General features: G+C 40.8%; 2 protein-coding genes across 39 annotated transcripts in view; one reads left to right on the plus strand and one right to left on the minus strand.

Moving 5' to 3' along the window:
• The window catches only part of DLGAP1 (DLG associated protein 1), a 1,399,633-nt gene that overhangs the window by 1,119,739 nt on the left and 252,353 nt on the right, over positions 1-27,541 (plus strand). For 36 of the 38 annotated variants that reach the window (XR_014807681.1, XR_014807682.1, XR_014807680.1 and 33 more), the window contains one exon: positions 22,582-22,796. Coding sequence is in view for 33 of the 38 variants with exons in the window: in XM_084964262.1 (XP_084820388.1) it covers positions 22,582-22,796 (215 nt within the window). In the remaining 5 variants the exon portion in view is untranslated. Of the gene's footprint in view, positions 1-13,483; positions 13,593-22,581; positions 22,797-27,541 lie in introns of those variants that run through there. The other 2 variants (XM_021097734.2, XM_084964283.1) reach the window with 1 other exon arrangement.
• LOC146402737 (uncharacterized) overlaps positions 1-27,541 on the minus strand; it is a 409,060-nt gene that overhangs the window by 195,120 nt on the left and 186,399 nt on the right. The window lies entirely within an intron of this gene.

A 27,541-nucleotide genomic window follows, 5' to 3' on the forward strand; every position in this document is an offset into this window, starting at 1 on the left:
TTTTTGGCTCAACCTATTTTAATTCTTTTTCTAGACTCTGTGGAATCATAGTGACAGCAGGTTTAAGGTAACATGAACCACGTCTTATTTTTGGCAGGTTGGTATAAACATTATTAAATCAGTCAGTCTATGAAGTCAAGTAAAATGCACTCGAAATCATCTTTATATTCATTTTTGTAACCACAAGGCCTGCCACATCACATAGCAGGTGATTGATAAATAGCTGATGGAAGACTGATGGGGTGGAGGGGAAGTACCTAATTTAAAGGGTGGAAAAAAGAAATCTCCATATGCAATCATAAGAAGCTCTTTGTAACCAGATTTAAGAGTCCCACTAAATTAATTTCAATCACCAAAAAGTAAAGCTCAGGCGAGATGCCCTTATACAACCAATGAGTGTGATTGGTTTCAAAGGAGCTATAGTTTATATCTTAGAAAGGAGAATCAGTTACATGAAGTCCTCATAACATAAAACTTGCCTTTCTTATATAATGGAAATGGTAAATGTGGCATTAGAGTTCTGCTTCTTCCTCCAAAGGATATTTTTTTTAAAAGCACCCACAAATGTCATCCCGTCTATTTTTAAGCAAAGTGCTACTGGATAAACAGCTGAATCGTCTAAACCCAATGGGAAAATTCAACTTTAAATAAGTTATTCTATCTCATTGAAAATAAGTGGTACAGCCTGATACAGAACATATGGGGTTTTGCATACGATTACATGTAAATTTTCTTAACTTGAAGTATAAAAGTCTAGCCTATGCTGAAAAAATAGGAAAGAAAAATATCTTTAATAATAGTTAAAGGTTCTAATTTCTGATTCTCCTATCCAACTTTCATCCATTTCCAGTTAAAACCTGTTCCTTAGGTTTTCTTTACAAGTGATAAAGTAGAATCCTCAGGGAGTTCCCGTCGTGGCGCAGTGGTTAACGAATCCGACTAGGAACCATGAGGTTGCGGGTTCGGTCCCTGCCCTTGCTCAGTGGGTTAACGATCTGGCGTTGCCGTGAGCTGTGGTGTAGGTCACAGACGCAGCTCAGATCCCGCGTTGCTGTGGCTAGGGTGTAGGCTGGTGGCTACAGCTCCGATTTGACCCCTAGCCTGGGAACCTCCACATGCCGCCGGAGCGGCCCAAGAAATAGCAAAAAGACAAAAAAAAAATAAATAAAAATAAAGTAGAATCTTCAGATTGAGGTAGAGGACAAAAATTCTCAAAACAGACTTACATTGATTGTAAATGTGTGGTATTTCCACAGATTTTGTGTTTTTTTAAGAAAAGTAGGTTTAGGGTTTTTCTAGAGAATTCATTTCTTTAATGAAATTGATACATGTTCATTCTGAAAAAAATACAAATAGTATACAGAATGGTACAGAGTTAAAAGCCAAAGCCCCCTGCTTCCCAGGCTCCCTGTTTCTACTTCCTAAAGAGAACTGCCGCCAATGTCATTTTAACATTTTCCTCCTGATACTTCCTCCATCTATTCAAACACACACAAAAAAATAGGTATATATGTGTGTATACACTATAGATATTGTTCTGCATGTGACCCTTTTACATTATGATATATACAGTTGGCCCTTGGACAACACAGGCATTGGGACACTGACTCCCAACGCAGTAGAAAATTTGCATCTAATTATAGTCAGTGCCACATACACATTTCCTGTGTGTCTGCGGTTCTATATCCTTGGATCCAACCAGTCACCATCATTAGTACTATAGCATTTACTATTGAAGAAAATCCCCCTATAAGTGGACCCGTGCAGTTCAAACCCACATTGTTCCACTGTGCTGGTCTTCTCTCCATGTCAGTACAGATCCACTCCATTCTTTTTAGTAGCTGTGAGCTGCTTCATTACATAGGCGTCCATCATTTAGCAGATGTTTACTGCTGGTCTACCATATGCCAGGCACTCTTCCAGACACTGAGAACACCACACGGAACAAAACAAAATCCCTGCCCTCAGAACAATCACATTCTACAAACTGAGGAACTAATATGGATTAACAGTACATATGAGTGTCATTCACTATCACATTTTTAGCCTTTTACAAATGATGTCTTAATGAATTGCCCAGTAATTGTCTTTAAACCAGTTCATCAGTTGAATGAATTGTAAATGTTATTTCGATATCTTCAAGTCTTTCAGGCACTGGTTTATGTCATCGACTAAAAACATGGGTGGCGAATTTTTCATTGTTAATTAAATTAATGCAACAGAATTTTTATGAAACACTATCTCTTGTAAATTTACATCCTCAAGTACCTTGATAAGGATATTAAAATTTTATCTGAATTGAATCCTCCTGGATTAACCCATGGTTTTTTGTTTTTTGGTTTTGTTTTGTTTTTTGTTTTTTGTTTTGTTTTGTTTTGTTTTGTTTTTTTTTTGCTTTTTAGGGCTGTACCCACGGCATATGGAGGTTCCCAGGCTAGGGGTCAAATCAGAGCTCTAGCTGCTGGCCTACACCGCAGCTACAGTACTTCGAGATCTGAACCGCGTCTGCGACCACCACCACAGCTCACAGCACCGTCAGGTCCTTAACCTACTGAGCAAGGCCAGGGATTGATCCTGCATCCTCATGGATACTAGTCAGAGTCATTCATGCTGCACCACGACAGGAACTCCCTGGACTAGCCTATGTTAATGCTCCAATGGGGAAGCAGGTCAGATACCCTAGTTTCCCTCTACTTCTACTGATCCCACGTGCTGGCAACTTCTGATTTCAATATTTCATGGTACCCAAATGCCTTCCAGACACAATTTTTATGTCTCCTTTTGGTTCCTGTAGAACTTAAGAACAAATGAAAGATGGTTTAGAAATCAAAACGAAACATACAAATGAATTTCTCCAGAAAAAATTCAGGTAAATTATGCTTCCTATGAAATTGGGCAGAAAAATCAATTGTTATTTATGTGATTCTTGTTGGAAAAGCTATCCCAAAACACCAGATAGGGAAAGCCACTTCTGAATTTCTATTGCCTCTATGCCCCCTATATTTATTAAAACTGAAATCAGGTCAAATTTCACATCTAGAAGCACTTTGGATGGAAAAAGACCCCCCTCCCACTTTCCTGCCTCTTCCTACTCTATAATGTCCTACCAAAAGTATTCTGTTTGGGACTTCTTCCAGTGATAGCAGAGCGACTTGTTTGGGTAGAAGAAACTAGGAAACCACTTAATTTTTTTTCTGACTTAAGAACTATATCCTCATAAAAAAAAATTTTTTTTTAAGATTCCCTGTGGACATTCTGACACAAAAGAGTTTGTTTTGTTTGGTTTTGTTTTCTGGATGTTGTCCAAATCTGTCTCAGGAAAAAAGAAAATAATTACTTTTTGCCAAATGGGATATCGTAAGTGGAGCTTAATTTAATGCTTTTCTATTAATTTAAATTTTTTTACTCTGCACAAATAATTGCAAACTTGAGTGGGAGGTGAAGTGCCCACTCATCCAGCGGCAGTGAGGTGTGTATCAACGGAGAGGGCCAGCACTATTACTAGGAAGAAGCATAAAGTAAACAGAATCAGGTCAGTTTGACTCATTACCAAAAAGGTAAAGAAAGGGGTGGGGGGAAGACCCAAAAATAGCCTTTCTCAAATGAAATAAATCTGCATTTATTCGTTACTCTCTGTAGGAGTTCACACTTTCCATAATAGGAAAAACGTCATGTCATCACTGACTAGGAAATGTGGGTAAGTGTACACGTATGTTTGAGAGAGGGAGATAATTCTAAAGACTGAATTCCAGTCAATATTGGGTGATAGAGGGAATAACGGAGTGTACCATTAGCAAAGATTCTTCTACACCAAACATAAGCATCCACTATCTTGAATAAGACATTCTTACCTCATAAGAGATTTTACCATAAGAGGGTGGGGTGGCTCCTCTGCATATCCACAGAGGGAGATCAAAACGGCTTGACAAATTATGAAAAGCATTACTATATATAAAATAGATAAGTAACAAGGACCTATGATATAGCTTAGGAAATCCACTCAGTATTCTGTAATAACCTATGTGGCAAAAGAATCTGAAAAGGAATGAAGATATGTATATGCATAACTGATTCACTTGGCTATAACCTGACAGTAATACAACATTGTAAGTCAACTATATTCCAATGAAATCCAAAAACAAATTGTGAAAAACATTCAGGCAGAGGAATCATTTTTTTGTTTTGTTGAGTTCAGAGGATAAAGAATTGCAGGAGGATGAAGCTGAAAGCACACAGATCCAAGAGAGAAGAGATCTGAATTCTAGCCCGATTCTGCCATTTATTAACCGTATAATTGTAATTATATCAATTACAGTTTCCTCATTGGTAAATGGTGACATTTATCAAAGCATGATGTGAATAGATGTTTACCCGAAGAGAAGGAATGGAATAAATTGAGCTATATACTAAGGTGTCTTTATTGGTAAACATTCTCTAACCTTTAAGATGCTAAAATGAATGGAAACCTTCCTTCCATTCATGGACCCTGCTCCTACAGAGCATTTCTAAGGGCATGTGATCCACAGAACGTGCTTTGGAATACACTGGGTGAGATGACAGTTGTAGGATTCTGCTTGGCTGGCCCTGCCATGGTTTGGCAATTGGGCTCTCTCGGCCTAGTTACAGTTCCCTGGAGACCTCCACAGAAACACCCAATTGCAGCGCCCTAGAGGCCACAAAAGAGCCTCTCCTGGATGCTGGTTATGCATCCAATCCCCCAAACCCACCACCCTGACATTACACCTACCACCAGGTCCTCAAAGCACAGTGCCCCCCAGAACCTCCCCATATCAGATGGCATATTTCTTCTCTGCCATTCATAGAGGAAAACCCCGGGACTGAAGACTCCCGAACTTCCTTTCCAATTGATTCAAAAATCAGATATAACTCAGGTGAAGATTTCAAGAATATTTTTATTTTACCTCATTTTATTTTTAATTGTATTTGATAATCTGCTTGGAACTGGGAAGATGGGCATGAAGAAGACATTGTCTCTATCAGAGGAATGATGCCATGCCACCTCTCAAGGCACTCACAGATGAGTAGATGACATGGAGTTGTAAACAAGTGATTTTTAAAATGCTATGATAGTGTTTTACATTAGCAGCATGTGCAGGTTGTTAGAGTAAATTACTTTTTTGAGACGAGTTCTATATTTGATGAAGGCAGGTCATGGAATTCTTGGTCTTTTAGAATACAGAGGGCTTAAACAAAAGATTAGTCTCTGAGATTCCTCTTTATTTCATGTGGTATGTTGTGTAGATTGTCCTGTTCATTTGTCAAGAAATAAAACTTTTATAAATGACCCCCTTGCCCTTAAAAGCTTGTCAGTTAAATTCATGTGCCAGGCAGGCACTCTGTTAGGCGCTGGGTGCAAAGTCCACAGAGCAGAGGTTCCCTCTGCTTGGATGGTCTTTGTGGGGCTGAGCAACTGGTTAGGGAGCTAGTGTTTACATAGAGTTCTCTGACCCACACTAACTCCTTAGAGAATGAACAGAGCACAGCAGGTCATCGCTGAAGAGAGCTTTCCTATGAACTAGCACTGCAGGGCCCTGTCTGCTGCTGGAGACTTACACCTACTACCCCATAAGCCACCGCTAGAGTTCCCAAGGATGATGGTTGTTTGTTTCTGCGTGGCCACCTGACTAGGCTAGAGGACCCAATTACTTTGTCAAGCATTAGGCTATGTGTCACTGGGCAGGAATTTTGTAGATATGATTTATATCTACAATCAGTTGACTCTAAGTTAAGAAGATGAGCTCTGATAGCATGGGTGGGCCTCAATCAATCAGTTGAAAGGCCAAAGAGTGAAGCTTTTCTTCCAGGAGCATTTGAAACTCTGCCTGCAGATGGCAGCATCAACTCCCACCTGAGTTCCAGCCTACCAGGCTGCCCAGCAGATTTTACACCTGCCACCCCAACAACACGTGCCAGTTCCTTCAAAGAAGTCTCTGATGATTCTGTCCTGCTCTGAGAACACTGACCCACTCACTATCCCTCACAGAGGCCATGGGAGATTCCCCTGAGGGCACTGATCTTACTCACCCCAAATCTCTCCCACTCCCAGGCTAAAAGTGCCTTGGAACTATGACATAGCCCATCACAGTTCAGCTCTATTATGAATTAAATTGGTTGGCCCCATGTAGGAACTTAATTGTCCTACAACATGATTTCTAGAAAATTCCTTCTGAATTCCAAAAAACAAGCTTTTACTTAAAAGGCATTTTACATACATATAGAAATGTGTATTTATATATTATTATAATTACCAATATAATAATATAAATACTATATGATTTTTAAGTATTTATATGTAAATATTTAAATATAAATATAACATATTTGCATAAAAGTTTATATCATCTTTATACTCACAGCAAGTCCCTGAGTATGTGTTCCTGTCCTCATTTTATGTTTGAGAACACTGAGATTAAAAGAGGTTAAGGTCACTGGACCAAAATCATATCTTGTAAGTAGTAGAGTCATATTTGAACCCAGGCTTACCTGATTCCAGACTCCACAGTACATTCATTGTGCTATGCTCCTTCCTTGCTACATCAAAAACTACCTAGGTAAAAACTGTATTATGGCAAAATATCCCATTTGCTTCTGTGACGTGTTTGTAGGCATGCTGTGTGGACAGAGATTCAGACGTTACCTGACATATACTGAGGGTTCTCTATGTGGCAGGCTCTTGTTTTAAAGATTCCTTTCATGAAATGTCTACACTGAATTGTACATCATTTCTATCTTGGACACTTCAAGATTCTAAAACATATTATTCCTAATGATTTGTTTTCTCCCATTCCATCTATTTTGGTCATAGATATTTAAAGGGTTTTTCTCCCTGGTTCTTAAATGACAGAGGTTTCACACTGATATCAAGTACCATGTCAATTAGAATTAAAAGTCAGGATTGTTCTAAGGAGAATAAAAGCCTTTTAATATATTTATTTTCGTTTTTAAAAATGTTTTGAATCCCACAGCCTATAAGAACAGGCAAAAGCCTTTTCGTTTTATTGATGGTCTACAAAAAACTATTGCTAAGACAGGTGTCAGAGTGTAGTGCCTATGTTTTCTTGTAGGAGTATTGCGGCCTCAGATGTTATATTTAGAGGTACAAACTAGTAGGTGTAAAATAAGATACAAGGGTGTAATGTATAGCTTAGGGAATATAGCCAATATTTTATAATTTTATAGAGTTTAACCTATAAAGTATTGAAAAATACTGAATCACTGTGTGGCACACCTGAAACTAATACAATAGTGTAAGTCAGGTAAACATCACCAAAGAAAAAATGACACAGATGCATTCAAGCATCAGGCTGCCCGCTCTTGATTTGCACAGGTAGCACTAAGCCAGCTGATGGACTGACTCCCTCTGGTTGGGTATGTCCAATTCTGGCTGGCCAGTGTGTTCTCTGACCCTCAGCTACACAGGGGCCCATTCAAAAAGACACTTCTGGAGTTCCCGTCGGGGTTCAGCTGAAACAAATCCGATTAGCATCCATGAAGATGATCCATTGATCCTTGGCCTCGCTCAGTGGGTTAAGGATCTAGCGTTGCCATGAGCTGTGGTGTAGATCGCAGACATGGCTTGGATCTGGCGCTGTAGCTGTGGTATAGGCCGGGAGCTGTAGCTGATTCGGCCCATAGCCCGGAAACCTCCATATGCTACACATGTGGCCCTAAAAAGACAAAAAAAAAAAAAAAAAAAAAAAGACACTCCTGTCTATCTGTATTCTGAAGATAGAGAGTCTTTAAGAAATATTCTCCTACAAAAAATACAATCAGTATACATAAAAGTAACTAAGAGCCAGAGCACTCAATTCAAGGAATATTACTTTAGGACCTCATAGCTATTCATTCAACAAGCACACATCTTAAGCATTTACTTTACAGAAGGTCCTTTGGGAGAAACAAAAATGAATAACGTTGTCTCTCTGATGAATAATGAACATGGAAGTGCTCTGTGCAGGATGCTCTAAAAGAAAAAAAAAAAAAAGTTTTTCAAACCCAGTGGCCAAAACCCATTAGCAGTTAGTGAAATCAATCCAGTGGGTCACAAACAACGTTATTTTTAATTAAATGGAATACAATAGAAGAAAGGAGAAAAGAAGAGAGAATGCATGGCATGCAGGGAGGTTAAGTAGTTCTTCCTTTCTTTCACTGGTGTATATGCAGGTACCGGTTTCCAAAGTAAGATGTATTTCTTACTGTGAAACGCAGTCAAAAACTATTTAAAAGCTCCTGTTCTAGAGAGAGAGAAAAAGAAGGAAACAAAAGCCTTGGACTCAAGATGCTTGCAGCTTGCTGGGAAGATAGAGCTAATTAATGAACAGCAGAACCCTTTGGATAAAGCAGCTAATGACTCGGGACTAAAATGAACCTTGCTGATTTAGTGCCTCAGTGGGATTAAGAACAGAGAAAAATCACCAGGACAGTTCTTGACTCCTTCCTCCTCAATGAACTTTCTTGACTTGGCCTTAAGGACCACATACCTCCTTGATCTTTCTCAGGCTGCCTTGCTTGACCCTTCCCAGCTCCCCAGCTCCTCAGCTCCTCAGCTCCCCAGCTCCCCAGCTTCCCAGCTCTCCAGCTCCCCAGCTCTCCAGCTCTCCAGCTGAGCTCCTGAGGTTGGATCAGCGCAGAATGGGCACAGCTCTCAGGCCACTTCTCCCTCTACCAAAACCCATTTCTTTTTTTCTTTTTTTCATTTAATTTTGTGGCTGCACCCACAGCATATGGAAGTTCCTGGGCCAGGGATAAAAATCCAATGCTGCCAGATCCTCTAACCCACTGTGCTGGGCCAGGGATTGAACTTGAACCTCCACAGTGACCCAAGCCACTGCAGTCAGATTCTTAACCCCCTGTGCCAAGGCAGGAGCTCCAACTTCTTAGGTCATCTCGTTCTTCTTAGAGCTTTAAATACCATGCGAATGCCCACATTTGCTTTTCCAGCCACATCGCCTCAACCCCCAGGCCTGGGTACCCAAGTCCCCACTCAACTTAATTAGCTGTCTCATGGGCAAATCAAACTTAATACATCCCCATCCGAACTCCTAAATTTTTGTCCCCACTCTGCACCTCCCCTAGGCCTCCTCAGTTCAGCAAATGGGAATTCAATCCATTCCACTGATAAGGCCAACAACCTCAGAGTCATTCGTGACCCCTCTCTTGCCCTGAATACCCATGTCCAAACCATCATTAAGAAAGCCACTGGCACTCTGGGATAAAATATGATGGAAGACGTTATGAGAAAGAGAATGCATATATATGCACATTTATGACTGTGCCACTTTGCTGTACAGCAGGAATTGGCACAACATTGTAAATCAATTATACTTTAATAAAAAAATTAATTTTTTAAAAAAATAAGGTGAAAAAATTCCTATGTAATGAAAAAAAGAAAGAAACCCACTGGCAATGGGTTAAGAGACCAACAAAATGTCCGTGAGGATGTGGGTTGGATCCCTGCCCTCGCTCAGTGTTCTAAGGATCAGGTGTTGCCACAAGCTGTGGACCCCTAGCCTAGGAACTTTCATATGTTTCAGGTGCAGCCATAAAAAGGAAAATAAAAACCCGCTGGCCCTGTCTTCTTCCCACCTCCTCCCCCACCACTACCATCCTTCACCTCCACTCCAGTCTGGACCACTGCATGAGCCTCCAAACTGTCCCTCTGAACCTACCCTTACCTCTTCTAGCCATTCTAAACCAGCACCCAAAGTGATGCCTTTAAGCCAGAATGTGTTAGACCTCGCATCAAAACCGCCAATCAAGTCCCATCTCACCCTGAGTAAGAGCCATGGTGCTCACCATGGCCGGCGAAGCCCGTATGATCTGCACCCCACACCTGCCCATCATCACTGAGCTCACCTTCTGCCCCCCGTCCCTCCACACCTCCACCTGGGCTCCCCTTGGGACCTTCTCACTCTTCTTTCCACCTGGAGCATTCACCCTTCTAGACCTCAGGGTTAACTCCCTCCCTGCATCACCTTTCCTCAGAGGTCATCTTCTCAGTGAGGCTGTCCATGACCATGACCATGCACATCCTTCAACACTGCACATCCTGCCAGCTTCCCTCATCCACATGCACACTCTGGATCCCCCTCCCCTGCTTTTCTTTTCTGCATAGCACGCTCATCATCCTACATATATTTTATTTATCTTAATGAATGTCTTCTTTCCCATGAAGGCAGATTTTGTTTTCTGTTTATAAACTGCTGTGTCCTCAATGGCTAAAGCAGCATCTACTTCACAGTAATACGCATTGAGTAATAAATATGCATTGGATAAGTGAATGAATACTTAGAGTATTTTGGAAAAAAGTCACCAAAAAAATGATGCTTTCAGTGAGTTCCCTGGTGGCCTAGTGGTTAAGGACTTGGTGTTTTCACTCCTGTGGCTCAGGTTCAATCCCTGGCCCTGGGAACTTCTACATGCCGAGGGCATGCCCCTCCCCCCAAAAAAAAAGAAATGGTACTTTTAACTCCAGCTTAACCACTAAGCAAAGGAAAAGAATACCATCATAGAGTTTGGTGGAAGAAACATTACCTCAGACCCTACAGTGAATATGCCAGTTGGCACATGCCCTTTCACTGGAGCTTGAGCTGGTCTGGAAACCCTCGTTCAGGTAGTTATTGGATGTATTACTCCCATGCACAGGCTTTAGTGACAACTCCTGTTAGTTCTAGATATCAGACCGCTGAGAGGAAGTGGTTTGAAATGCAGGCTTAAAGAACAAATCCTCAAGAGACAATTTCCCCATACGATAATTATAAAAGTGGAATTTCATATTACACGCAGGCATAAGGACACCCAAAATATTATTAACTTCTTTCTAGATTCACATAATTTGAAAGACGATGGTATCATTGTATTAGAGTGAATGGGATTCAGAAAGGAAAGATTCTTTTTTGGCCCATTCGAATACAGGACACTTTTAGTTGTTGTGAGTGTAATTTGGAATAAAAAGTCCAAACAAAATCAACTATATTTCAATTAAAAAAAATAATAAGATAAAAAATAAAATTTAAAAAAAATGTTTTTAAAGTCCAAACATCTCCAAGATGTAGATGTAATCAGGTGATAGTGATGAAAAGCAAGATATTTTTAGTTATATCTCTTCTTAAATCTATTGTGTTTTTTAAATAGATGCCAGATAGCTAAGTTAGTGGTTCACAAGTACAATAACGTATAGCCTCATTTGAGAAACTTAGTATCCCCACATTAATGATAAACTAAAGGAAAATATTTGCTGGAATTTATTTCAAAATTTGTAATTTTGAAATTAAGTGTGAATACTGGAAATGATCAACTTGGCATTTTATAGACTCTAAACGAGCTGTATCATTTGTTCATAATAAGATCATCAGACTTGAAGTGCTAAGGAAAAAGATCCTTGCTCATAAGCATTTCACAAATATGGGGGGGGTCTCTCTACCTGCAGGGAAATTTATAAAATTCTGGCCAACACTGGAGTTTGGTTTTGGTGGATGATATTTCTACATCTGGGCTTCTCTTCACCCCAGGAGGGGGAGCACCCATCTTCTACCCACATCTCTGCCTTCTGAAGACCAGACTCAGAATTCTAGTTTGCCTCAAGGAATTCCATTTTGGGAATTACAACTCCAAAGCACAGGGGATGTGGTGGACAGACTGGCCAGCATGCTGGTGACAGCAACAACAATGGAAAAATATGATGGCTTTACTGGCCATGGCAAGCCAACCATGGCAGAAAAACCATGTTAGAAATGGACAGTTGCATTAAAATCTAAGAAAGGGCTCTAAATATTGTAGTCAGTGGAAATAAGTATATCTACCACAGACTTAAACTTCTGTTGATTTTATTTTGATATTAGAATGTTTGTGTTCTTGCTTAGATTTTACCAAAACTTGTAACTAACTTTAATTGCTGGATGATGGGTCTTCTGTGGACCTTCCTTCTTCCAGTCTTTTGGTTCTTCTAATCAGCTACCATTACCACTTGTTATAGATTCAAAATGGGACAGCATTGTCTCTCCCAGCAACTTAAGGCTGGAGTTTTCTACTTAGTGGAAATTACTGGGTTTTGAAACTAACAGACAGCAGAAGATATAATGAAAAAAGCATAGAAATGTGAGTCAGACAAACGTGCCTTTCAATTTGGACTATGATTTATGAGCTAGAAAGTTGAGAGTAAGTTCTTTAACGGCACTAAGTCTCAATTTTCTCATCTTTGCAAGGGAATTAATAACCATGCCGGCGTTTTGTATTGCACAAGATAACGTTTGTGCATCGGGAATTATAAAATGGCTATCAGCCGGTCCCAAGGGTAATTGCTTCCCTGTAGATGTGCTGAATGAGAGGAACTAGCTTTGTCCCAGACTTCCGAGCAAAGGTCCAGAGATGCTCGCTGACGGAACAGGCTGAGATCACAGGCTCAGCCCTGAGACAAACCATAGAGGTAGGAAACACAATAAGCCACTTCACCTTCTCTGCTCCTCCTGAAACACATGGAATGTGGGGAAAGCAAGGGATGTGACTACAGAATGAGGAGGAGAAGCAGGGTAGCAAAACCCACAGGTGTCCACTACAATCAAACACAGGAGGGACAATGAATAAAATCCCTCCCTGTCCTCACATCATATTGGAGTATCACACCTTAGTTACTCTTTCTTAATGTGGTGTCACAGGGGTATCTTCCCAATGGATAGCACCCCCTTTGATATCAGCAACACCTCAGTAATATTTTCTACCCGCCCCCAAAAGCCCATGGATCCCTCCCCTCCTTAGAGGGGGTCACGGAATTTGACCCTTTGCATTTCTCCTACGTGCCAAATGGCATGCCCTTTGCACAGATACTGTCAACTCCAAAGGAGCAGTTTTACCACCAAGGAAGGGGATTTATAAGAACTACAAACCCAGTAGGTAATTCAGAAGTCCTGAAATTTAATACTCAACTCAGCTTGATTTCCTCTAAAGCTGTTTTTACTCTTTTGTTTCATCCGTTCCCCCAGATATTTCTGATCCACTTAAAACTTGGAAACCCCTTTGAGACCAGACTATGTTTGATAAAATGTTTTTGGTGTATCTCCCTGGCACCTGCTATGGTGCAAGGTACCCTGTAGATACCTATAAATAAATGCTCATGTGCAAGAATAATCCCATAGGGTCACAGTGAGAGAGTCACGGCAAATAGCATTGTTTGCTAAGTTCTATTCAAGGGTATTTTAAAATGTTATTTGGAGAAAGCTGTGGCCAAGGGTATTAGCCCTATTTAAAAAGAGGTAGGTATTTACTCTTGTCCTTAAAAGGTAATCTTTAAGCAATCTGAAGCAAATTAAGTTTTATACCAGCTCCGGGCTTCAAGGGGAGTTAGGCAGGGCGGTTGCCAAGGGAATCTGCTTGCAAAACACCAATCAGGCCTCGGGATCTACACATCGTGTAATTGTAATTTTCCTATTCTTGCTCTTTTTTTCTGCTTTTGCTATGAGAAGAGCAAACTAAAAAGGCTACAGGGACATTTATGCCAAGTCGCATTTGTCAAGTTGAAAGCTGTGTGGAGCAGAAAAGCAGTTCTCCCAGCTGCAAAGAAGATGCACAGGAGCCGAGTGAGTAGGGAATCTGAGAGCTCACTAAAAGTGCTTAGAAGGCCAATACATCCAGCCATCTCTGTTCAGAGCGCCAGGCAGGACCCTGAAATCCAGGGGGAAGCCTCCCTACAAATGCTGAAAAACCAACAGAGTGCTCGGGGTTGGTGGGATGGGACCCATAGCATCCCTGAAAGCGCAGCGGTCCTACAGGTGTTCTGACTCCCTGCAGACTGTCTCTGTGTCCCCCGCCAAAAGCGATAACATGTGGCAAGGGCGCCACGAAACAGTGAGACAGCAAACACTGTTTTACTTCACAATTATTTTCCGTAATTTTTTTCCTTTTTGTCCTTGAATGGCCACATCCACAGCATATTGAAGTTCCTGGGCTAGGGATTGAATCCAAGCTGCAGCTGCGAACTATGCCACAGCTGTGGCAACACCAGATCCTTCAACTCACTACACTGGACTGGGGATCAAACCCTCGCCTCCACAGCAACCTGAGCACTGGAGTTGCATTCTTAACCCACTGCTCCACAGCAGGAACTCCTATTTTCCATATTTCTTATTTTAAACCCTCTTTATCTGTGCTAGCTAATTAGGGACAAGATAATATACATGCTTACTTGAATAGTTACATTTCATTTTTTAAAAGTACAGAGAGTGGGAGCATGCACTCCATTGTTTTTTAAGTTTGTTTGTCCATGCCCTCAACCAATATGTATTCATCAGAGGCAGGGTAAGGAGTTCCCTTGTGGCACAGTGGGTTAAGGATCTGGCATTGTCACTGCAGCACATCCAGTCACTGCTACAGTGTGCGTTGAATCCCTGGCCCAAGAACTTTCACATGCTGCAGGTGCAGCCAACAAAGAAAAGGAAAGCTTAGGTATCAAACAAAGGAGGACCCTCACTCATCATGATGACCTTGGGCAAGTCATTCCAGCTTTCTGAGTCTCAGATTTGCTGCAGTAAGGCCTATTTCATGGGACTGCTAGAGGGACTAAAACAGAGCGCACACAGGTTTTCCTCCTCCTATTTACCCTTCTCCATCAAGCTCAGGAAAGGCCAAATAGGTTGACCTCCCTCAGCTAAAGTCATTTGCCCTCATTTACCTGGTTACTTTAATTGAAGTACTCAATTGTTGAAGAAATCAGCAGCTGCCGAAGGGTAACCTTGCAGATAAAAGCCTAAAATTGATACCCACCATCTTCATCATAGCCTTTACTTGCTATATCATCTTTATTTCTACCTAATGAACCAAATGCCCGAGTTATCACTCCCAGCTTCTCTGGTTCCTGGTAAAACAGAAACCAGCTTTAAATCTCACGAGTTTAGGTTTACGAGTTTTCCTTCCAAATCTCTGCAGTCCGGACCCGCTCACAGAGCTGTCCCGGCTCCCCTGGTGTATTTCAGGACACATGCTCCATTTCAGCTGTCCCCGCTTTCTAAGGGTTTGCATTCCTTTTGTGGCTCTCAGATTTTCCAAAATCTCACGCATTTTCATTACCCCAAACCTCACCATCCAACTTCCCATTCTGAGATAATCCACTCTCAAGGACTCACACATGGCTTCATCTCCCAGCCCATCCCTGGCACAGGAAGTCTGACTCTGTCTCCATTGAGTTAGACCCAATGACAGCAGCTCAACCAAATCCATGTGCATTGGAAGGGCATTTTAAAAGCAAGCCTTCCCATGTCTGCAATGGCATTTCTTTCTTTTTCTTTTTTCTGTATTTTTTTTTTTTTTTTTGCTTGTTTGTTTTTACTTTGAAGTGTATGGCCATACCTGCAGCTTATGGAAATTCCCAGCCAGGGATTGAATACAAACTGCAGCTGTGACCACCACCACAGCTGCCATGAAGCCAGATCCTTTAACCCACTGCACTGGGCTGGGGATGGAACTTGTACCTCTGCAGTAACCCAAGCTGCTGTAGATAGGTTCTTTACCCACTGTGCCACAGGGGGAACTCTGCAATAGTATTTCTTCAACTTTAATTTAGGAGCATGTAATTCTTAGTCTACTATTTTTCCTCCAGACTTTAAAACTGCAGCTTGTTTTCTTATCTGAAATACATGTTCTTTAGGTGATCATAAAATGGCAATTGTTATGCACAGAACAGCCACAATCTGAATATGGGGGTTGGGGGGGATATCTAGGACTGTGTATGGCAGGACACCCCCCCCAACTTTGGGCACGGTGTCACCCTGGACTAACCTCTCTGGGCTTGTTTATTTATTTGACAACCCAGGATTATAATAATTACCCTTCCCATCCTTCTAGGCAGTTATAAGGCTCCTGAGACATGAGATGCACTTGTGTTTTTTTGCAAAAGCATAACATGGATGAATGCTAATTGTTGTTAATTTGGCCACTAAGAAATATGAACCCTAAGTTCTAGAATTGCTACCCCAGAATGCATCCATTCTTGTTCTTATTTTTGCACATATTCTTTTAAAGGCTGTTTGATTGATTCCTGAGACCCATATTTTTCATGTTTTAGCATCTTTGACATTGGAATGTGTCACAGACACTCCACAGATTGTCAGAGTTTAAATGGTGGTATTTCTTTCTTAGTGGTACAAAAAATATTGAGGGGTTTGCACTGGTATCTGGAAATTTAGTAAAATGTGGCATTTGGATCTTAGGGGAGAAGGCAAAGAAGGGTAAGAGTAGGGGTACCCTGTCTATTCAGAATGGAAATTCTTTTAACCAAGTAGGGATAGGTCACTGCCCCCCCAATAATCAGTAAACTGTTTGAGACATTCAGATAGAAGAAATCATTTTGAATGATATCACTTTAAAAGTTCCCTATGGGAAGTTTTTTAAGGACCCCTAGCTTATCATAGCTTTAGCCCAGAGTGTCTCAGAACCAGTGTGAACCTCTTTCAACTGAGTCTGGGGAAGAGCCTAAAAAGAAAAAAAACTGGCAGCACCACAAAAGAGTCTACATCCAAAGATTTCGGAAGAAAGATAAATACATTTTTGAGCCTGTGGGCCAATTTAGGAGAGCCAGTTTTTATGACAGAACATATATATCGGATACAAAATATAGCTTACAATATGTTATATTATAACAATACAAGTTATAATACATTTGATAGTTATAAATTTCATATGTATGAGAATGTTCTATTTTTACATAGGGTACCATACATATTCCATTTGCTTTTATTTCTTAAACAAGACTATCTGCTTTGATGATTAGAAGGATGTTAGTTAAAATACCTCTGCTTTTTAATCCCAAGAGGTTTACAGCTGGCCATGCTTAAAAAGCGCCAGGAAGATTCAGATTTGTAACCTTTTTTCTCAGATTTTTACGGTGCTTTGCAGTTCACAAGCGGTATTCATGCACACTCTCTCTCTTAATCATGCAGCTATTACCATTCCCATTTTACACAAAGAAAAACTGAATCAAAGAGGTGAAGTGACTCACTCAAAATTAGTGTTGGAATTTATTAATCCATTCAGTGTCACATTTACCAGGAGCCTATTTTGTTTCTGGTGTTGTACTAGGCCCTAGAAACAGCGAGATAAACAGTCCTTTTCCAGCCTCTCCCCCACCACCATGACCAGGAGCAGCACATGACGGAAACTTGGTGCAGCCCAGAGCCTCCCGGTCAGCCAGCTATTGGCCTTGACAGTCCTCAGACATCTGGATACACAGGTCTTGGGTCAAAGTTTCTTAAAAAAAAAAAAAATCTCCAAATAAAGATCTCCCACAGGGGTTTCTTTTCCCCTAAGATCTCTGCTTTGTGAACAAAAAGGCATCATTTGAGATTCCACCCCTGGGACACCAGGCAAGCATCAGGTGGCCCAAGGAAGCAGGTCCCCCACTTCAGCACAGAGATGAATCCCCATGACAGAGCATGTGAAGTATTTCCTGATGGGTCAGTCCAAGTTTAAAATGATGGGACTAGGCAATATATGAGGAATTTAAGCTCTTGCTTAAGATATTTCAATTTCTTCTGCCCCTCCATTACCAAAAAAATATTGAAAATAGGCATGAGAGTCTTCTTGGAAAACCAACATCATCCATCACAAAGGTGTTTTTCTATGTGCTGAGCACAGAATTCCGTACAATAGACCTTTGCTGAGCGCTTCCTTTGGGCTCATGGTCAATTACCTCATTTAATCTAACGCACAAATTTAGAGGTAAGAAACAGACAAGGAAAATGAGGCACAGAGATTTAATTACCTAGCCCACGAATGTCCCTATTTAGTGGTCTCGGAGGAATCCAAACCTGGGCGATCTTGTTGCAGAGCCCACGCCTCTAAAACCCTTCAGCAGCCCGCTTCCCCCAGTTTCAGCCAGCTCAAGGAACCAGTGAAGAGAACACAGACACGGCAAAGGAGGCATGTATATAAATGCCACTGTGTGATTATGCAAACTAAGTACTCAGAAGAAATCTGCAGATCCTTAGAGTCTCCATCACAGCTCTACAACTCTGCCCTTACAACTCAAAACCAGCCAGTCAATATGTAACGTGCCGGCATGGCTGAGTGCCAGGAAAACTTTTTTTACAAATGCAGATGGAAGCTGGCTTTCGCCTGTGAGCTGTAGTTTGCTCACCCCTTACACAGATGGTATATGCTATAGATTTTATAAAGAACATGAATTTGGGCTGGAGCAGGTAACAGGAGCGCTGGGATTGCTGAGTTCAGCATTGAAGAAGAACTTTCGATGGGCTTACAAGACCCTACCTGACTTGCCACCACCCTCCACCCCCAGCCTCTCCTCCTAGCACCTCCCTCTCAGTCCAGACTCCTGCACCACAATGGCATCTTCTTTCCTAGGTCTTAACTACACAAGAAGCTTATTCCTACCCAGAGACTAGGCCCAGGCTGATTCTTCTGCGTGGAAGCCTTTCCCAGCTCTCCTCAAGGTTGACTCCTTTGGTCCAATCTGACCTCCCCGTACATGTTACCTCTTCCCAGTAGCTTCTATGAGGAACAAATTAGAGGGGTTTTCCTCCAACCCCTTTGTCACATCACCCCTTTTATTTTCCTAATGGTATTTATGGTTTCTGATATCATCTTGTTCATTTACGGGTGTGCTTGTCTATCATCGATCTCGTCCTCCTCTCCTTCTGGATTGTAAGGTCCGCAGCATGGGATCAATGTTTATGTGGTTCACTGCTTCAAATTCCCAGCTCCCAGACTATAGCTGAAAAAAGAGCAAGCAAAAAATACCTGCAGAAATGAAGGAAGAAGGGAGGGAGACAAGGAGAGAGACTTAGAAAAGGCAAGCATGCCTCCATTTTCTATCTCATTCTCTCTCTTTCTCTCTCTCTTTTGGCTGTGCCCCTATCATGCAAAGTTCCTGGGCCAGGGATCAAACCCATGCCACAGCAATGACAACATCGGATCCTTAACCTACTAGGCCACCAGGGAACTCCCTGTCTCGTTTCCTCTTGCTCTATAACTAAACAGACCATAGCTGGCATTAGGATGGCCCATCATTCAGTGCTCATTCATCCTGTAATTAGAATATGATGATAGCACCTGGTTACGGTCATTCCTTGTCATGACATATGGTTTAAGCACAACCTGGCTACCCTTGAAATAGAAAAAAATGCACATGAATCCTCATTTCATTTTCTCAAAAATAAAGTTCTCCATTGACGTTTCATGCTTAAACATATGCATTAAAAAGCAAATAATCTTATTTTTCTCTAACCCATAACTGTTGTTCAACTGTAGTCTTTATTAGACTGATTTTATTGCTATTCCTTTAACATCTACAGGATCTTATTGCCCTGCTAAGCTCATGCAGGCAAGCAGGACATCTGGCTTGCCTGTATTCAACAAATGCCCAGGCTGCTCCTCTATTTGCTCCAGCTTCCCTTTTTTACTAAGATTTCCATTCTCTTAAACTACTAGGACCAGTAATATGTAGGCTTTCACAGACAGCAGCAAGGTTCATTTTTCCTTTGGATTTGTCCAAATCTTTTCTTTCTATGCAACTGATACAGAAAGGCCCAGCCACCCTGCTCAGGTCACAATAGTAGCCATAGCACCTGAGTCTCCTTTCTTTTCAGTCAAAACAGAGTAACATTTCATGCTCTGGCCCCTGAACAAACTGGTATGCTTTCTTTGACAACAGTGTATCTGAGCACCATCTCCACTTTTGTTTATCAGACTCATAATAAAAACTGTGACTCAATTATAACAACTTTGCTGGCCCTTATTGTCCAGCAACAGTGTTTTTCTTCTCCGAAGTCTTGCTTTTCTGTTTCTTTGCATTTTTCCTGAAACTGATTTCTGTGTTATTTTATATGCAATTTATCATAGGCTACCTTTCAGTGTTCCATAATAAGGCATAAATTTTAAAAATCCATTCCAATGTAAATCACTTCCATAAACTTCCGTCCGAGCTGCTATCACTTGAAAAATATGCTTAATTGAAACATATACAAATCAAATACTTCCCAGCTGCTCCCCTTAGCAACAGTTGCAGCCTGTTTCTAGCATAAGCCCAAGTTTCTACCATAAACTAACTTAGAAAAAAAACCCACGTAAATAGAAATTTGCCATGTTTCGTTTCATAAGTGATATGAGCTAATAGTATGTCATTAGTCTCTGATATATTTCAGAGAGCAATGCTTATGGACTGCACATCAGCGCTGAGCAATGGCAAGTGCAGGCTGCATCCCCTAGGACCCTCAGCTGTACAAACCTAATTTATAAAATGTAACAGCTGAGTCAATAATGAGGTTCTGAACACGATATCTTTGCAGTGACTCACCTGCCAACTGAAGGAAAACAAGAACGTTCTCAACATTTATAATTTCCCTAAGAAATCTCCCTTGTTGCTATAGTGATTTTGATGCTGTTTAGCTAAAGAAGTAAAAACTCTACATTGTTACTACCATAATTAATAAGTGGCAAATGGACCAGACAGGATGGATCACAAAGGTGTCACGGGACTGTAATTGTTTGTTCTGTAAGTGCCACACAATCACAACCTAGGAAAAGAAACAGCATCAAATAGTGGTTGCAGCAAGACCCCCAAGAGCTGGTGGGGTGGAACTCTGCCCCTTCATAGCTGGGTCGCTGGATGAGTTGTATAACTTCAGTTTCCTCCTTTGTAAAATGCGGATAATGGTAACACTACCCCTCAGCTGCGTGGATCAAATAAGTTAACATTTATAAACCATTTAGAACCGTACCTCCACATAGGAAGCAACTGAAGAGTTTGTTAAATTTAAAAAGCCTCATCTATAGCTTTCTGCATTAGAACTTACAAAGCACTGTTTTCAGGTTCAGTCTGGTGTTTTCTAGATATATTCTTTCAAACTACACAGATAAATGTATAAGTTAAAGAAGAAAGAATAGCGCTTTTAGTGGAATATCTGTTCTCAGTTCTTAGAACCCATAATGTTTAGAAATCTGTCTTCTTTGTATTATGTGCCATTGTAGACAATTTTATTAACACTTTAGATCTTAAATTCATACGTTATTGATCATAAAATTTAGATGATGTAAACTCTGAGTTAAACCAAAAATGTTTTGAATCCCAGTGCTGCCATTTATCAGCTACGTGTTCTTTGCCAAATTTCTTAAGCTCTCTGAGCTTCTGCTTCTCATCTGAGAAATACAGAAAAATACACAGGGTTATTGTTTTGATGAAATAAGATCCTTTAAGCAAATTGCTTAGCATAGTTAAATGTTGGTAATGAAACAGCGCTTTATTTAATGGACAATCAGTTAATAGCAAGAAAATACTAAATCCCTTTTTACCTTCTCATTTCAAACCTGGCCAGTTCTAGGGAGCCCTTCCTGGATCCTCCTGCCCCATCACCATTACCAAAATCTCCTGTTTCAGGTGTCTCTTTAGAGCATATGTCATTTATGACACCACATCTGAAACTTGCATGCAGACTTGGAACTGTTCCCAAATTTATTTATGCTTTGCCTTCGCATCTCTGTTACAAGCATGCTGAGGGCAAGAAGCAGCCTCCTCATTTTCTGGTTTCTTTTAATTAAGGCCCGTGCAGTGTTCTGTGCGTGGTACATAGGCTGTTCATTATTTTTTAATGGGTAAAAAGAGGGGTCATTATTGCGCATTCCTTTTACCAAATGGAGAAGGAATGAGATCCTAGGTTGAGTTCATGTTGAACTGAGAAAACTAAGAACTGAAAATAAGGTCAGAAAGAAGCCCTCTATGGCATAATGTGGTGCCCTGCTGAACTCAAAGGAAATGACGGTAGAAGGAAAAATTAGCAAGGTACTGGAGAACATTACACTGTGTGGTAGCCACAATTAGGGACTTGGAGCTGGATCCAGCAAAGCATGAGGAAAAGACAATTCAGATAAGCAGATGCTGTAACAGGTAAGTAGAGTAACTAGAGAGCCAAAAGGGAAAATGCTCTTAAGAGGTGTTGTGTTGGTCTGTCTCTCTCTCTGTGTATAAGCCAAAAAAAAAAAATTAAAATTAATAAAATGGCACCAGCTTTCAGGAGGAGATCATTGGAAACCTTCAAAGGGTGTTTTAAGCAATGAAAGCTGAATCCAAATTAAGGGGGAGGTTCAGAAAGAATAGGTGATTGGGAAGTGAATGCATCTAGTACAGACCACTGGTTTAGGAGGCAGCAAGATTGGATACAAGATGCTGGAGATGGAAGGTGCAGGGAAGGTGTCCACAGAACAGAAACAGTCTTGAATTTTTAAATAACAAGTGAAAACAAATCATTGAAAAGCTCAAACAAAACCTCTCTCCAATGGCATTCATATGCCTGGCAATTATTTCTAGTGTGAGAAAATCAAGAAGTATAAATGAATCAGAGCTGATAGTTCTCATTTTTCCCAGCACACCAGTTGTTTCAAAGATTGAGACATAGATTTGCACGTATTCAAAATATTTTCAAACCAATTATAGTGAAACACTCTTATTGAAAAGTTAATGTCTACAGTTTTAGGTAATTACCTGGATTGTCCATATTCAGAGACAGGAAAGAAAAGAAGAATGTAGACCTTTATAAAGCAACTCTCTGTTTCCTATCTGCCTAGGTCCCTCAGGATGAATGGACGGGGTACACCCCTCGAGGGAAAGATGATGAGATTCCTTGCCGAAGAATGCGGAGTGGCAGCTACATCAAGGCCATGGGGGATGAAGACAGCGGTGATTCGGACACAAGTCCTAAGCCTTCTCCCAAAGTGGCTGCACGAAGAGAAAGCTATCTCAAGGCTACTCAGCCATCCCTTACGGAACTCACCACACTCAAGTAAGTGTTTCCAACATGCTGCTTCCAGGAGCCCGGCTCCTAAGATCAGGTCCTGTGACTCCCAGAGTAAGTAGGGCAGAAAACATCCTACAGATGGAATAGTGTAATGTATTGAATGGATTATTGTCTGACTCATATATCCCAGTGCCTTCAAAGACATGGGCATCCAGGTGTACCTTGCACAGAGCATAAACAGAACCCCCAACCTCCAAGAAGCACTTGAGACAATCCAGAATGGCTTCTAAAAAGAATCAAGATTGCTGATCAATGAGAACATCTGTGTACCGCCACTCTTAGACATTTGTTTCACCCCTAAATTTTCAGGGCATGATTCCTTTAAAAACTCTTGAGATTTTTAGAAGATTGAGTAATAAGTAGAATAGATTATCTTGGAAAAGCTTATAGAATGCGACTAGGCTTAAAAAGTGGGTGATACGTGAAAGTTTTCCTGATAGATGTTTTTAAATTTGAACTTTTTTTTTTTCCCGCTTTTTAGGGCCGCACCCACAGCACATGGAGGTTCCCAAGCTAGGGGTCAAATCAGAGCTACAGCTGCCAGCCAGAGCCACAGCAACGCAGGATCCAAGCTGTGTCTGCAACCTACACCACAGCTCACAGCAACAACAGATCCTTAATCCACTGAGCAAGGCCAGAGATTAAACCCACAACCACATGGTTCCTGGTCAGATTTGTTTCTGCTGCACCACGACGGGAACTCCTAAATTTGAACACCTGATACATATAATTTGTAAGACTTTAAAAGTGTTTTTTTTTGTTTTGAAAAATGTGATTCTAAGTAGTCCTTATTTCCATCTGTGCTGTTTGTAAACAGAGAACAGCATCACAAAAGAAACTACTGAAACTGATTACCGTAAGGGCTGACTTAATTTTTAACATTCTTTATGGAGAGCAAATCAAAACTTTGCAACAGATCATCGTGTGGATCACCCTTTGGACTAACAAATATATTATGGGTAATTAGTATTCTAAATGTCTTTGATTCTGTATTTTGAGGAAATATACATTATTATGCATGCATTTATATTACACCACAAAATAAAACCTTAAAAGACAAAATAAGTAAATTAGAAAAAAGACCAAATCCATCAGATTAAAGAGAACAAACTAGATTAACCTAGGATACTAAAAAACAGCTGATTATTCTATGATGGAAATTTATTCAAATAGCAAGCTGCATTATATTTTCCACGTGACAGGGAGGGTCACCTCCTGAATTTTTTTTCAAAGGAGCATGTGGAAACACTCTAGATTACTTCAATGAAAACTGAATACCAATGACATGAGTAAACCAACGCAAGAAAGCCAGTTCTTTCTTCCCTTGGGTTTCCAGTTGCCCTTCCTCTTTGCCTTTATTACTGCAATCGATGGTTGTCTAGTGCTACAGTAACTGAGTGCCATGCCCTTGAAATAGTACAAATGTATTATCTCACAGTTCTGGAGCTGGAAGTCTGAAATCAAGGTGTTGTGAGGGCCACACCCCTTCTAAAGCCCTGCAAGAGTGATCTGTCCTTGCCTCTTCCTAGCTTCCCGTCAGGGACCACTGCCCTTGGCATTCCTTGGCTTGTGGCCACAGCACTTTGATCTCCACCTCTGTGGTCACATAACCTTTTCCTTTCATGCCTTTGCATGTTTGTCATCTTATGACATCACAGTGGATCAGGACCTTCCCTAATGACCTCGTTTTAACTTGATTCAATCTACAAAGATCCCATTTCTAGTAGGGTCATGTTCTTAGGTCCTGGAAATTAAGGACTTTGACGTATCTGTGTGGGGAACACAATTTAACACCTACCACTGCCACACAAGGTAAAAGTTGATCAGAGAAATGAAAAATAGAAACAGGTCTTCATTGGACTTTGACCCATCTCACAGAGGCTCAGAAAATTAAATACACCTAATCTGAAAAGAAATAAATTTATAACAGCAATGGGCCAAGGTGCATGGCCAAGGAGCCTTCTGGCAAATATCTTCGATGAACTTTAAAATCTCTGTTAGAGTCAATGATAGGTAGTCACAGCCTCAGTGACTATGTTGACATCTTCCAGAAGATGCAAAGAAGGGAATGCTTTAGGCAAGAAAGTCACCTGGACCTTCAAGATCTCAGTCTCCTCAAATGCAAACCAAGCAGTGGGATTCTGCAACTTCCAGAATCTCTCTGTATCCCATTCATCTATCTATTGGGATGCATTTGTCCTGTCAGCAGAATGACACTTTGGGTCTTAGGTGATGAGATCCAATGACTCCAGCTGTTCGAGTCCTACCAAGTATGAGGGGAACAGAAAGGATCATAGCCATAGGAGGGTGTGGAGAGTGCTATGAAGGGGCTGAGGACAGGGGAGATACAGAAATCAATGTTCCCAGTTGCATCATGGACCCATCTCCTCATTATCTTCAGGGCTGCAGGGCACCCGCTCTGAAGTCACTGGAACACTTTCTTTGCTCTTTTTGTTTTGCATATACACATAGCCATTCTTTTTCAGATTCTTTTCCCATATAGGTTATTGCAGAATACTGAGTAGCGTTCCCTGTGCTATACAGCCGATCCACATTGACCATCCATTCTATTAACACAGTGTGCATATGCCAATCTCAACCCCCCAATCCATGCCCCTCATCCCCTCTGGTAAGCATAAGTTTGTTTTCTATGTCTGAGTCTGTTTCTGTTTTGTAAATAAGTTCATTTGTATCATTTTTTTAAGATTCTACATATAAGTGATACCATATGATGCTTGTCTTTCTCTGCCTGACTTACTTCACTCAGTATGATAATCTCTAGTTCCATCCATGTTGCTGCAAATAGTATTATTTCATTGTTTTTTATGGTTGAGTAATATTCCGCTGTGTATATGTACCCCATCTTCTTTATCTGTCCCTCTGTTGATGGATATTTAGGTTACTTACATGTCTTAGCTATTGTAAATAGTGCTGCACTGAACACTGGGGTAAAGTATCTTTTCGAATTATGGTTTTTTCCAGGTTGTATGCCCAGGAGTGGGACTGCTGAATTCTGTGGCAGTTCCATTTTTAGTTCTTTTCCATAGTGGTTGTGCTAGCGTACATTCCCACCAACAGTGTAGAAAGGAGGAACTCCCTTTTTTCATTTGGCTTCCACGTGGCATTATCTTCCTTTAACGTCCTGGAGCCTATTTTTACAACCATAATTTATATTTTTTCCTGCTCAGCATTCTGGAGAGCAAAGAGAGGCAAACACATGGACAGTGGCTAAACTACTGGTGGAGAGGATCAGGTCCTCAGGTAGTGAAATCAATCCTTGAGCTGAGTAGAAGAGTAGTAACTGCTATTTTTTTCCTCCAAACTTATGGACATGCAAAATGGTAACCGTTTTACTAGAGGACACCTACTAAACTGAAAAATGTTTTTCTTTTCTAAGGACGAGTTTCACCAAACCATCTGTGTCACCTGTTCTTCTTTAATAGGCAAGACCACACCTTACCTCATCGAAACCTGCCTTTTGTCTCTGTGCTACCATCCATCCCAGCCTTATTTCTCATAGTTCTATTTGTCTCCATTCATGTCTCCCTCATCTGTTCTAAGAGCTCCAATTTTCCTTAGAGTCTACATATTAAACTGCCACCATACTCAACTACATATGATTCTTGGTCATTTCTAGTTTAATACGATTTAAGGAGGTACACAAAGAGAAAAGGAAAATGTACCATGAAGGCAAAAATTCAGACATGACATAGCATAATCAATTCTTTTCTTTCTTGACAGTGTTTGGATTGGAGATCATTATTTTTCTAGAAGTTTGAAGTATTCCACCCCTCAGGAGAAAAAAAAAAAGATTCCCCATATCCTGGAATTCTAATTCCCCAAAAAAGAAAACTATATTTTTGTTCCTACTTATTTGACATTTAAGTCAATTTTTTTTCCTCCTCCCTCCTCAGCAATTCACAGCTTTAGGGATGAATCATAGCCATGAACCGAGATAACTAAAATTAGCCAAGAGAGATGGGGCAAACATTTTGTTTGAGGTTTTCAACTCCCATCTTCTCTCAGAAATGTCGGAGGGAAGGCACTCCTACACGTTCTTACATTGTTTTTCTTTTTTTCTTTTCCCTTTGCTATTTTCTAAAGGCATCTTGCGGGCTTATTTATCAGTCTGGTTTTCATCAGCTACTTAATGTCAGTGACTGTGTCTTCAGATAGTTAAGGCTTAAGGTCGGTGGAACCTTCCGGAGTCAGGAAGGGTCTTGAGACAATGGGCTCCGTCTTTGGGCTGCAAAACTCCTATAGCTGTTACATAGGAAATAGGTTCTCTCTCACCCTCTCCTCTTCTTCCACAGTTAGTGACAAATCCCTTCCCCTCACCACTTGTTTCTCCTTCTGTCCTCATTAGTGACTAACAATGAACTTGAAATGCCATTACACCCAGGAATATTCGTATTTTCCAAGAGAACATCTGCATGTTTAAATTCTCAGGCAAGGAGGAGAGAGGTCTGGGGGCCCGTTTTCCCTCAAAGTGGGTCATTATGGCCTGGCTCTGATGAAGGATTTAAGTCTTTTACTTGGATTTGCTATTTATTCCTGAAAGGAGACTACTGTCGGCTACCATGATTAGTTAAAGCCATGTCCAAATCCCATCTTGGACTTCTACTCAATAGACTGTAAAAAAGAACTTTAAAAAAAAAAAAATCACGTTGAGTGAGCTGGCATTTAAAAAAAGATTCTGAAGTTAAATTCAAATAAATGTCCAAAAACCC

This window comes from Sus scrofa, chromosome 6 (genome assembly GCF_054392235.1).
Source record: "Sus scrofa isolate SSC_HxYL_T2T_F1_AM1 chromosome 6, Sscrofa_HxYL_maternal_Yorkshire_Landrace_v2.0, whole genome shotgun sequence".
NCBI classification, from domain to species: Eukaryota; Metazoa; Chordata; class Mammalia; order Artiodactyla; family Suidae; genus Sus; species Sus scrofa.